General features: G+C 38.5%; 1 protein-coding gene across 1 annotated transcript in view; it reads right to left on the reverse strand.

Annotated features, from left to right (window-relative positions):
• LOC106868841 (cell division cycle protein 16 homolog) overlaps window positions 1–14,231 on the reverse strand; it is a 35,647-nt gene that overhangs the window by 17,270 nt on the left and 4,146 nt on the right. The window contains exons 4-12 of the mRNA XM_014914274.2: window positions 13,144–13,182; window positions 11,922–12,059; window positions 10,086–10,245; window positions 8,862–8,956; window positions 8,577–8,710; window positions 7,050–7,129; window positions 4,674–4,723; window positions 3,908–3,978; window positions 1,710–1,835 (exon numbers count right to left, since the gene is read on the reverse strand). Of these exons, the coding sequence (XP_014769760.1) occupies window positions 1,710–1,835; window positions 3,908–3,978; window positions 4,674–4,723; window positions 7,050–7,129; window positions 8,577–8,710; window positions 8,862–8,956; window positions 10,086–10,245; window positions 11,922–12,059; window positions 13,144–13,182 (893 nt within the window). The remainder of the gene's footprint in view (window positions 1–1,709; window positions 1,836–3,907; window positions 3,979–4,673; window positions 4,724–7,049; window positions 7,130–8,576; window positions 8,711–8,861; window positions 8,957–10,085; window positions 10,246–11,921; window positions 12,060–13,143; window positions 13,183–14,231) is intronic.

A 14,231-nucleotide genomic window follows, 5' to 3' on the forward strand; every position in this document is an offset into this window, starting at 1 on the left:
TATATATATGTATGTATATATATATATCATCATCCTCTTTTAATGTCCATTTTCCATGCTGGCATGGGTTGGATGGTTTGACTAGAGCTGATAAGCTAGAGAGCTGCACCAGGTTCCAGTCTAATTTGGCTTGGCTTCTACAGCTGGATGCCCTTCCTAACACCAACCACTTTACAATGTGTGCTGAGTGCTTTTCATGCCATTGGCAAAGTGCCTATTACGTGGCACCAGCATGAGTGCTTTTTACATGGCAAGAGCACAGAACTCTTGCAGGCCAATCCTCTTCAACAGGGGATGCTGTCTCAACATTTCTACTGTGGAGGATGGGTCTTCTTGAGTACAGCAAGGCACCAGGAATCTTGATCCTTTGTCATTTGTCCAAAATATATATATATTAAATCTATATACAGGGGTTGGACAAAATAATGGAAACCCCTAGTGTTATTCAAATGAAAATTACAATCAAAAGGGAGAGAACTGAAATTTCAACTGACTAAAAATAAATTTGAGACATGCAGAGAGAGAATTACAGGTCTAGGAAAACTGAAACAAGTCCAGAATCATCACTACATCTATGATAGATCAGGTTCACTCCTCTTGGGTTATCTTCATATAATTTTGGGTCAATTTAAATTCTCTCTCATCCCCTTTTTGTTGACTTAATTTTTATTGCGAGCGCTATAACATCGCTAAGATGAACATAACTGATGTTTCAGTCAAGTCAACAGGGGAAGTTCTATGTTGTAACTCATCCTCCTAGAAATAGCAACCAAATATTTCTCCAATCACAGAAAGGCATTAAAAGTATAGTTTTAGCTATACTATCTTTTATTTTCTACCTGTTTCAGTCATTTGACTGCAGCCATGCTGGGGCACAGCTTTGAAAGGTTTCAGCTGAACAAATTGACTCTAGTGCTTGTCATTTTTTTAAAGTCTGGTACCTATTCTATCAATATCTTTTTGCCAAACTGCTAAGTAATGGGGACACAAACAAGCCAACACCAACTGCCAAGTAGTGGTGGTGGTGGGGACAAACACAAACACACAGACATATACATACATATATGTATATATATATATATATATATATATATATATATATATATATATATATACAAGGATTTATTTTTCGTAATGAGAAAAAAAACCAAGGCTGTGTGCATTTATAAATGTTCTATAATGCAACACAGCCTTTTTTTTTATCTCCTTACGAAAAATAAATCCTTATATTCACACACTGATATATGACCTACGTTGGACCCCTTATTCGCATAATCACCGAACCTGGAGCTTAACTGTGGTCTATCCATAGCACTTACTCAGCATTACCTGAAACCTCTGGGTCTAATTGACACTACTATCGCTGATAACCTATATATATATATATATATATATATATACACCACAGGCATCCAAGAGCTTCCGTCTACCAAATTCACTCTCAAGGCATTGATCAGTCCAAGAGTACAGAAGACACTTGACCAAGGTTCTGCATAGTGGAAGTGAACCTGAAACTATGTGATTGCAAATAAGTTTCTTAACCACACAACCATGCCTGTCCCAATTCTATCTGGAAGGAAAAAAAAAAATGATCATGGCTGGAATGCATTTTAACCACAGGATAATTTTGTTGTCATCAGTCTTGGATCAGGACTGATAACTGTCCAAGAATGCAGAAGTGACCAACACAATTATTACAAGTTACTGACCCTTTCATTAGCTGGGATGCTGTAAAATAAGCTGCCATAGCTTGGTCATGCTCTTGGTCTACTGCAAATGAGTGGCCGTATGCTAACCATGCTGGGCCATACATACGGTCTAACGTCGTAGCTTTCCTGAAAGAAGAGATTATACATACAAAGTTTTATATACAAATATAGATTTAATTAACATATTTATCCATGTATATACCATATGTACGTTTTCCCAGATGTTTATACCTAAATATTAGGGATGCACATTATATGAGAACTAAACGCTACCCACTTAATGTGTTGCCATATTTTTCCTGTCAAGAGCATTGGAAATAAACTACATTTTCCAAGCTAAATGAAGCATAATAAAGAGTTCAAAATTATTAAATAATGCTACATTTTCCTATTATACTGATACTATTGGGTAAGAAAGAAAGTCCTGTTGCATTTCTGACATTAATCATTTTGAGGCTACTTTTTCAATACTAACAGTAGAATAAGCTTTAACCTATTACATTAGCCATACCAGACACTGCATGTTGTGTGAATTGAAAAGAGGTTCATTAGCAATGGAAGCAGCAAGAAATATTTGTTCTGTCTATAGAAATGAAGCTTTAAGTGTCTGGACATGCCAACAAGGATTTGGCCAGTTTTGCTAGGGAAATTTTTCTCTCACAGACTCCCCTCAATCAGTATGGCCAAGTTCTATCAATACTGAACTTCTGAAAACTGTAGTTGAGGAAAATCTAAAGCAAACTGCACAAGAATTAGCAAAACATTTCAATTAAAATCACACGTCAATCATAAAACACTTTTAAGAACTAAGAAAAGTGTCTAAACTTGGACAGAGGATCTCTCGTAATCTGACTGCTTCACAGCTTAAGAATCATTCTGTGCTCATCAATGAAAAGTACACTCACTACAAAACCTTTCCTAGGTAAAATCATTGCAAGTAATGAAAAGTGGGTTTGTAGCAATTATATCGAAAGAAAATGACAATGGTTAGCACCCAATGAGAAAGGAAAAGCTATCCTCAAACCAGGACTACTGTTGAAAAAGTTAAGTTCTATGTTTAGTGGGATATGGAGGGTGTCATCCATCATGAAGTGCTTAAAATCAAACTGAAACAATTAATGCAGAGAAGTATTGTCATCAACTGGAAGCATTGCAAAAAAATTTTCAGAGAAAAAACACCCATTAGAGGTCAACCATAAAGAGTGTGTTGCTCTTATATGATAATGCATGACCACATATTGCCCAAGCAATCAGGAAAAGTTTAATGATACTAAATATGAAAATTTTGCCGCATCCTCCTACCTTACCACATATGACTACCATTTTTATCAGACCATTGCAACATTATTTAGAGGGGTTGGCGTTAGGAAGGGTATCCAGCTGTAGAAACCCTGCCAAATTTAGATTGGAGCCTGGTGTTGCCATCCGGTTTCACCAGTCCTCAGTCAAATCGTCCAACCCATGCTAGCATGGAAAGCGGACGTTAAACGATGATGATGATGATGAAGGGGTCAAAAATGATATTGAGTGTTTCTTTGCTTTGAAACATGAAGAATTTTACCCATGAAGAATCAAGAATTTGCCAAATAGATGGGATTGTATTACCAATAATCATGGGGAAATATTACCTTGATTAACTATATCAATAAAGACCAGGGAAGTATTTGTTTCTTTCCCATCCTGAAATACAACAAAGGTTTCTTTCCGGCCTAAGATATTACATATTTGGGACAACTGGCAAAAACATGTCTCAAGGAATTACTATTGTCAAACTCCAGGATGGAAGGTGTCTTGCAAACAACTTGCACATGCAAGTGCTACCAGTCGAGAACTCCGCATACCGGAAGCCAGCAAATGTATGGGGTCATCAGGAGAGAATGAGCGCTGTTTCGGGGCCTACCTCTTGACAGCATCAATGCACACTGGCTCCCCTCACTGATATGAGGTCCTGCTTGCTAGATCAACTGGTGATTAAATATAGCTCAATATTTCTCTAGCTATCGCACATCATCTTTTTTAACCAAATCCAGTGGCTAGCCTTCTCCACGGTAGTTTGGATATCGGTCATGATGGTATTTACCTTTCGATGAGTTAGGCCTAACGATAACAACAGTTGTCTCTATGTACCATTATGAACAATGAGCAAAACAAAATAGCATGCAAGTGTGAAATTTTAGAGGATATCAAAGATAACTCACGTTAGATATCTACGTGCAGGTTCATAGTTATTTATGAGCAAATAGTAGCAGCCAACAGAGAACCAGGCCACCTAGAAGTGAAAGAAATTGTTTTAAAAAATGATTTCAAGTATAAATGGTTGACTGGGTGAATAGACATCTCTTCTAGTGTCATCTTTATATTTTGAGAAGGGAAAGAAAATCCCAAATACCATGCTATGTAACCAACAGACTGGGAGAGTGATAGAGGAACATAGTACTTATCCCTATAGGGATAGATCTCTCTCTCTCTAGCTTTTATCTTTTATTTCTTTCAGTCATTAGACTGTGGCCATGCTGGGGCACTGATTTGAAGAATTTTTAGTTGAACGAATCGACCCCAGTACTTACTTATTCTATTGGTCTCTTTTGCCAAACCGTTGAGTTACAGGGAGATAAAGAAACCATCACTGGTTGTTAAGCCACACAGACACACAAATCCACTTACAAGGCTTTGCTGAATAAGATCTGACAGGATGATCATGAGTTGACTGTCTTTTAATCATAGACCTGCTCAATGAAAGTCATATGAGGCTAAACAGCAAGAGGCATAGAGAAAGTGAGTGGACAACGAAGATAATGCAACGTGCTTGGATTCTCACGCAATTCCCATATAACAATAACATAAACACCTTATCCACTCAGCCACTTATTTATACTACAATGATAACTCACAAAAGAAAAAGTCAAAGTAATTCACACCATTTTAGTATTAAGAAAGCCATGTAAAACAAGCAAAAATACTTACTGGTTTAGTAGGATAGAGATCTACCAGTTTATGGGATAAGTAAAATAGCTCTGCAAACAAACAAACAAACAACATATAAACATATGAGGATTTACATTTTTAATACAATGTGTGTGTGTGTGTGTGTGTGTGTGTGTATACATATATACAAGTAAGCACATAAATGCAAAAGAAGGTGGAAAAAAACAGTACTCAAATACTGAAGGTAGAGTGATTTACAGCTTTAATAGAAAAAAAAAAACATACATACATACATATGTATACACATATATACACGTGTGTGTGTGAAGTGCAAATCTCTAATTTTAGAAGGAACCTGTGGAAGAGGGTAAATCCAGGATGAAGTGGAGAGAAAGGATCTTCAGACATTGGGCCTCACAGAGGAGATGATAAGAGACTGAGACTTCAAGCGATATGCTGTGCTTGAGAAGACATGTCAGGCTAAGTAAAAATTGTGACCATCCATACATACATTTGTCTTTTACAGCCAAGCCTCCCACTCCTTCTCTGTGGAAACGTCCTTGTCTTTGCCTTCTGAGTTTAAAAAGTGCCCAGGTCAACACTACTTTCTGTCCTGCCAAGATCAGTTAAGTAATCACTGGTGTTGATGTAGATGTAATTGACTATTTATTAGAAGATGGTGCCCAGAATGGCCACAATCACAAGGGAACCTCTAAACAGTCACTCAACATGCTAAAAATAACAACAAAATCTGCACTGTCTCACATTCCAGTTAATTTCAATTTTGTACCATCTCATTAGAGTTCGGAAATGGGATTTACCTATTTTATTATTTTCTACTCTAGGCACAAGGCCCAAAATTTTTGGGGAGGGGGCCAGTCAATTAGACCAACCCCAGTATGCAACTGGTACTTAATTTATTGACCCTGAAAGGATGAAAGGCAAAGTCGACCTTGGTGGAATTTGAACTCAGAATGTAAAGACAGACGAAATACCTATTTCGTTATTGCCCACAAGGGGCTAAACATAGAGGGAACAAACAAGAACAGACGAACGGATTAAGTCGATTACATCGACCCCAGTGCGTAACTGGTACTTATTTAATCGACCCCGAAAGGATGAAAGGCAAAGTCGACCTCGGCGGAATTTGAACTCAGAACTTAACGGCAGATGAAATACCGCTAAGCATTTCGCCCGGCATGCTAATGTTTCTGCCAGCTCGACGCCTTATAATTTACCTATTTTATTGACTTATCAAAACCAACATCTTTTTCACCCAATTTTATATCTTTTACATATTTCAATCATTGGACTGTGGCCATGCTGGGGCACTGCCATGACCCTAGTACTTACTTTTAAGTCTGGTACTTATTCTATCATTCTCTTTATCCAAACCACTAAGTTACAGAAACATAAACAAACTAATACTGATTGTTAAGTGGTGGGAGATGGACTAGACAAATGAAGACACAAAACACACACAACAGACTTCCACACAGTTTCCATCAATCAAATTCACTGACAAGGCATTGGTTGGCCGGTGACTATAACAGAAAATATTTGCCCAAGGTGCTTCACAGTAGGACTGAACCCAAAATCACATGATTACCAAGCAAGCTTCTTAACCACACAGCCATTCCAGTGTCCAATGTCCATCATCTATTTACATTATTGCTATGAAGTGGCTGGAGACAGGAAGAGTATCCAGATACAAACAATAAAAACATAACATCACCATCAACATTTAATGTCTGTTTTCTATACTGGCATGAGTTTGACAGCTCGACACAAACTAGTAAGGCTAGGGGCTGCACCAAGTTCCATAGTCTGTTTTAGTTTAGTTTCTGCAGCTGGATGCCTATCCTAATACCAACCACTGAGCAGAGTGTACTGGATGCTTCTTATGTTGTCCCAGCACCAGTGCTTTTTGTGTGACACCAGCACCCACACAAATGCTTTTTACATGGCACCTTGAAAATGAATGGAATGCCTGGTGTGTGTCTTGTTGTGGCTACCCCCTCTTATGAGGTATAGGCCTTGGTAAATGTACCTTGGTTTCAGGATATCAATTCTGTTGTGGTGGGTGGGTCTTCTTGAGCACAGCAATATGCTACACATCCCTGTCATCTATCATCTCCTTCATAAGTCTCACCGTTTTGAGAGCAGCCTTCAGTACTTCGTTAGTTGTGTTCCCTGTTGAGTGACTCAAATAATATGTGGCAAGCAACTGTACTGGAGCAGACCCAACAGACCCATGAAACCCATGCCAGTTTGGAAAAACATGTTAAAATATTCATCATGATGATGTCTATATTAATGTTAGCATACATCCGTGTCCACTAACCCACTCTTTAAAGTTCACACATCCTTATGTTTTTGTAAATCATAGACTTGTCAAATATAATTTTCACTCACCATTTGACTTTTTTAGTTCCACTAAGACTGCAATGTGTAAAGGAAGACACAAACTGTTGTAGGGATCTTTCTTCAAAACACTGAATGAAAAAGAAAGAACAGAAGAGAAAGTATATAAACTACAACAAAAGGAAAATAAACTGTATTGCCGATACTACAAGGCAAATTATTGATGTAGAATGGGCATAAGATGAATTGCATCAACATAAGACTATTTTCTTTGTACTTGATTTACTGACCAATTTAACCATTTAGCATTCAGATGACTATCAAATGTAATCACCACCATCATCATTATCATCGTTTAACATCCGCTTTCCATGCTGGTATGGGTTGGACAGTTTGACTGAGGACTGGCAAGCCAGGAGGCTGTACCAGGCTCCAATCTGATCTGGCAAGGTTTCTACAGCTGGATGCCCTTCCTAATGCCAACCACTCTGAGAGAGTGTAGTGGGTGCTTTTTACATGCCACCAGCACGTAAAATAATGTTAATTTATATACATTATTGGGGTTTAATCATGTATTATCTCATAGCTTTGAGATTTTGATGAAGTGATTATTTTTAGAATGATATTGTCATGTAAGTGGGAGAAGTTGGTTCCAGCTTGTTTGGACATAAAACATATAGGATATTTTAACTGGATATAGCCAGTTTAAATGCAAAAGGGTTAAGGAAAACAATGCACTGAATTAACTCTAGATGTCAAAAACAACAATGTTAAACACATGCTGTGAGTCTTGATTTTCACAGAAAAGTGAATGGATTTATTACTTAAAAGGGCCAATTATTCAAGTTGTTCAAACAACTAAAACAAGCACTCAATGAATTATGATGTAAGTGGCTCACTATACCATAGTGTGTTGGCACTCCGTCGCTTACGATGTTGAGGGTTCCAGTTGATTCAATCAACAGAACAGCCTGCTCGTGAAATTAACGTGCAAGTGGCTGAGCACTCCACAGACACACGTACCCTTAACATAGTTCTCAGGGATATTCAGCGTGACACAGTGTAACAAGGCTGACCCTTTGAATTACAGGCGCAACAGAAATAGGAAGTAAGAGTGAGAGAAAATTGTGGTGGAAGAGTACAGCAGGGTTCGCCACATCCCCTGCCGGAGTCTCGTGGAGCTTTTAGGTGTTTTCGCTCAATAAGCACTCACAACGCCCGAAACTGCGAGTCCGCTGCCCTAATCACTGGGCCATTACGCCTCCACACTATACCATAGACACTTAATGTAATCTTCAAACAGAATCAAAGTGATACCATATGTCACAAGCCTTAGCTCAGCAGGCTTCCCTGCAGTTTTTGGCAACTTATCTTCATTCACATGACTTTGATTAATCCAAGACTATAAATAGAAGACTACTGCTCAAAGTTTTGCATGTTGGTATCAAACTTTGAATCTTCTGATTAGAAGGAGAACATCTTAACTACTCAACCTTACCTTATTTTCACTCATCTACCACTGACAATGGTTGAACTGGCACAACAGAGAAGTAACAAATAAACTACAACGCGTTTTACCTATGAGTGATGTTGTAACAACGAATGAAATCACAGTTGTAATAATGACGTTCTGCAAGGTTCACTTCAACATCTAAATTGGTGGTGAAAGCTTCCAGTTGGTTAGGGATGTCCAGCTGCCCTGGTTTGTTGTACTGAAATCACAGGTAAATCAGAAATTTCAAACATGTATAGCACAAAAAATACACTCAAGGTAATCAAACATATGACACAACACAACAGCACACACACACACAAGAAACAAAAAACAACACACACTCATAACAACTACACCAGAATGCCTACCTTTTTAAGTCGGTTTTCATAAAGAAATTTCACAAGGTCTCTCTCCTCTTCAGGACATTGATGATTAAATGGTAGTGATTCTAAAAGTTCCTTTTCTGGAGAAAAAAAAGAGAAAAAAAATTACATGAAATACTGTCACGCATTGTAGTTTCAATAAGGAGTGATGTGAGTTCAGTCTCAGGCAGAGAGGTAATAGTACTATGTTCTGAAAGTTTGAGTGGGAGTATTAATTAATGGCTAGTAAAAGAGCGTGGTCTAGTTGTTAGGGTGTTGTACTCATGATTGCAAGATTGTGGTTTCAATTCTCACACTGGAATGTGCATCGATCTTTGAGCTAAACACTTCATTTCCCATTGCTCCAGCCCATTCGACTGTAAATGAGCAGCCTGCAATGGACTGGCATACCATTCAGTGGGAATGTTGGGATTTTGGTCACTTATATGCCCCAGATAACTAGGTAACAGGTCCTATACTTCCTAGGACATGAAGCAGTAATGTCCAGGATTCTTATCTATAATAATAAACATGAAATTCTGTCTGTGTGTCCATCTGGGACCCCTGTATCTCAGTCTACATTTGCTCTACATAGACATATACCTTTTTGAAATCAGGATGATCCCAGGATTGAAAATCTGCCCTTCATTTGGTTCTTGAACATCCAGCATTGGGATCAGGTCTAGATGAGTATTCGTTATATGCTAACAGTTGAAAATTCAAATTTTAAAAGAACTCCTGAAATTTGTGAACTTACAACTTTTTCATTTAAACTGAATTTAAAGTAACACCATATTGGTAGGGTACCGATAAATGCTTTATTATTGATGCTCTGTTTAGTTTTGGGTCACAGGCCCAATTAGCACTCCGCGGGAGCTAGCTTAAAAGTCCACATGGAGTATGGCTTTTAAGTTAGTGAATGGATAAGACAATGGTATGACTCAAAGAGGTAGATGCAGAAAGATAATGGAAGGAGAACCAGAGAGAGAGAGAGAGAGAGAGAGAGAGAGGGAGAGGGAGAGAAGGTGATAAAATGGTAGGAATGAGAAGAAAAGACAAGCAAGAGATAGAAGCATACTAATAAATATACAGAAATACAGCTTACAGTTTTATCAACATATGTTCTGTCACAAGAGAGAGAGAGGTAAAAGACAAGGAGTGATAAAAGAGAGAAAGAGAAAGAAGGAAAACATAAATGAGAAGAGAGAAAAAGAAAGATGGAATAACTACCTTCTTCAGCTGACAACATATGATGAGCAACTAGTCGATCAAATGCTTCAAAGCAATATATATCCTGATTTAAAGCCATCCGATAATAATCTGTTGCTAAGATACGGTTGTCCATGGCTTCGTATATCTTGCCACGTAGTAAGTTTATACAGCTTTCCATCTGGCACAAAAAAAAAAAAAATAAATATATAGAAATCTTCAGACTTTGGATGTATCTCGGACAGAGAAGAATCTACTAGAGAAGCTTGAAGTACAGATATCATTAAGAAGCACACGAGCTGTGCGCATAAGATGCAGGACTAATGATCCCAGAGACAAGAGTTATTAACTTCAAAGTTTTACTATTATTACACTACAGTCAAGTCACTGTGATGTACCTAGAGCAAGAAACATAACTGCGTGTATCAATTTGCTATCTGACACACATCACATACTTAATTCTCAATTCATTATGTGTGCATGTACGTTCCTATCTATCTCTCTCTTTCTGTGGTTAGAACGTCAGGCTCACAATCATGAAGTAGTGAGTTCAATTCCTGGACCAGGCTCTGTGTCGTGTTCTTGAGCAAGACACTTTACTTCATGTTGCTCCAGTTCACTCAACTGTAGAAATGAGTTGCGACATCACTGTTGCCACGGTAGCGTGGAGATGGGAAGCTGGTACTCATGGGTGACTGCTGGTCTTCTATAAACAACCTTGCCTAGACTTGTGCCGCAGAGAGGAACTGTCTAGGTGCATCCCATGATCATTCATGACTGAAGGGGTTTTTTACGTTTATATATATACATCTTTTGTTTTTGTTTCTTTTCTTAGTTGTGTTAGTCATTAGACTGTGGCCATACTGGGGCACAGCCTCGAAGAATTTTTAGCCAAATGAATTGACCCCAGTGCTTATTTTTTGTTAAGCCTGGTACTTATCACATTGGTCTTTTTTGCCAAACACCTAAGTTATGGGGATGTAAACACACCGACACCGGTTGTTAAGTGGTGGTGGGGGACAAACACAGACACAAAGACACACGCACATTACATACATACATATATATATGACGGGCTTCTTTCAGTTTTCATCTATCAAATTCACTCACAAGGCTTTAATCAGACTGAGTGCCGCTGGACTGGCTCCTGTGCAGGTGGCACATAAAAAACACCATTTTGAGCATGGCCGTGCCAGTACCACCTGACTGGCCTTCGTGCCGGTGGCACAAAAAAGCACCCACTACACACTCGGAGTGGTTGGGATTAGGAAGGGCATCCAGCTGTAGAAACTCTGCCAAATCAGATTGGAGCCTGGTGTAGCCATCTGGTTCGCCAGTCCTCAGTTAAATCGTCCAACCCACGCTAGCATGGAAAGCGGACATTAAACGATGATGAGGTTATACAAGAAACTTGCCCAAGGTACCACACATCAGGACTGAACCTGAAACTATGTGGTTTTGGGTTCAGTTCAACATCACCTTTAGTATATGTTTTCCACTATAGCTCTGGGTCAAATCAAAGTGTCCCTTTGTCTTGACATCACATGATAGTCATATAAGAGTGTCATTCATTTCCAATCTTTCATGAAAATATGTCCGACCAGGGGGAAATTGGTACTTTGCTTGGAAACAGGAAGGGTGCCAGCTTTAGAAAATCTGCCTCACTGACCTATGAAAGCATGAAAAATTGCAATGAAGCAGAAAGAGGAGAGACAGAAAGAGAGAGAGAACACATCTGAGTTAACAATTGTAATATGTTTCTTTTGGATATGGTCAACAATAACTGAAGAATTGAAAATATTCTTTAAAAAAAAAGAGAAAAAAAGAAACAAGAAAAAAAGAACACCAACAACTCACGTTTTGCGTAGACATACTCAATTCTGACATATTTGTACTTTGGTTCAAAGTCTTATTGAGGAATATTTTTGTCTGATTAGAATTTTGGTCAGATAGATTGATGATGTTCAAAGCTAGCTGCCATTCTTTACATTCATACTGAAACAAATTAAAACACATGATGTTACATTCTCCAACCTCCTACTTTCCAACATCAACTCAGACTAAACAAGAGAGCTTCTATGCAGTTTCATGACCTGCTACAAAGAGCAAGCAAATTGTCTCAAACCACATCCCACCATCTTCAAAACTGGAATATAATAATGTATTAGACAATGCAGGACAAAAGATATTCAAAACAAAATAATAAGACTGGAAGGTCACAAATGGAAGAGCTTTGACCATAGGCTCAATCACTAACTTTAATTTCTTTAGTTTATCAATATTAAAATCTCACGGTGGATTAGTGTGGTTAATTAACAACATTAATGTGGAGGCACAATGGCCCAGGGGTTAGGACAGTGGACTTGCGGTTGTAGGATCGCGGTTTTGATTCCAAGACCAAGCGTTGCGAGTGTTTATTGAGCGAAAACACCTGAAGCTCCACGTAGCTCCAGCAGGAGGTGGTAGTGAACTCTGCTGTACTCTTTCACCACAACTTTCTTTCTGTTTCTGTTGTGCCTGTATTTTAAAGGGGCCAGCCTTGTCACACTCTGTGTCACGCTGAATTTCTCTGAGAACTACATTAAGGGTACACGTGTCTGTGGAATACTCAGCCACTTGCACATTAATTTCACGAGCAGGCTGTTATGTTGATCAGATCAACTGGAACCCTTGTCGTCGTAACCGATGGAGTGCCACGATTAACAACATTAATGTACAGTCAGATTTTTACATATGAGGTGGTATCAAGAAGTTCCCAGACTAGTTCTGTAGTGTGTCAACAGATGGCAGCACACGGTTGCGTGCGCAGTGAGAGCTAGCAGTGACCTTCATGAGGTAGTGTGCCAAGTGACATCACTGTGTTTACTTCGCAAGTTGTGGAATTTGTGTTTTTGTGATCACGTGTATGCTGTAGTCTGCAATTTTGTTATGGTCAGGAACAATGTGAAATTTTGCGTTAAACTTGGGAAGTCTGCTACAGAAGCATTGAGCATGCTTTGGCAAGCTTACAGCTATGAGGCAGTGGGTTGTTTATTTTAACAAAAAAAAAAAAAAATAAATAAAAGACAATAATACTTACATGACATCTGGCAGCCAGGTATCGACACTCTGCATGTGTCTGGAAGAAATAGAAAAGCAATACAGCAAAAAAGTTTAAAAAGTCAGTTTTGAAAGTTTAATATATTAACAGCAGGTGTGGCTGTGTGGTGAGTGGATTTGGTAGATGGAAACTGAAAGAAGCCTGTTGTTTACATGTATATATATCTACATGTGTGTGTCTTTGTGTATGTGTTTATCTCTCACCACCAACTGACAAATGGTGTTGGTGTGTTTATATCCTTGTAACTTAGCAGTTCAGCAGAAGAAACCAACAGAATAAGTATCAGGCTTTACAGAACATAATAAGTACTGGGATCGATTCGTTCAACTGAAATTCTTCAAGGCAGTGCCCTAGCATGGCCGCAGTCTAATGACTAAAGCTAGTAAAAATCCATCCTAATCAATGTCACTGCTATCAAATTTTACATTACACAATTACCATCACCACAAGGAGATCCTATGTTGTTGTTTAGCCACAGGTAAACAACAGGTAAATAATACAGATCTATCATTAAAGACATTCTGGATTTAAGTAACTTATCTTCTTTTCTTAAACCATAGTTTATCTAAGACTACATTATCCAATGTCTCCCTTTTGGAAAACAGTAGGTGTGATTTGAGAGACTTGGCTGCTATTTCTAGCAAGCTTTATGACAATATAGATGCTTTTTCTCAGTGGCTCAACTCTTCAATGCAGATGTTCAACTTATTTAATATAATAGCAATGTGCTTTTTCTTGTGATACTAACACAAGAGAGGTTGAGTAGTCCACGGTGCGACAAGACTAATGGGACTTCACAGCCCTCCACTTTCTCGGCTCATTTCCTAAACACTTTATTCAGTGTACTCGGTGCATCTTTCATGGCACAAGCACAAAATCTAAAACACAAAGAAGATGAATTGGTTGAAAACTTCTTTCAAACTCCCATCATCATTGTTGTTTTTATGCCTAGATTTTCTATATTAACATCAGGTTGAGTAATCTGCAGAACAGTATATTGCCATGCTTCTCAATCATGCGTCTGCTCAACTACAAAGCCCAACACATTAATACCTAACCTCTCTACT

This window comes from Octopus bimaculoides, chromosome 7 (genome assembly GCF_001194135.2).
Source record: "Octopus bimaculoides isolate UCB-OBI-ISO-001 chromosome 7, ASM119413v2, whole genome shotgun sequence".
NCBI classification, from domain to species: domain Eukaryota; kingdom Metazoa; phylum Mollusca; class Cephalopoda; order Octopoda; family Octopodidae; genus Octopus; species Octopus bimaculoides.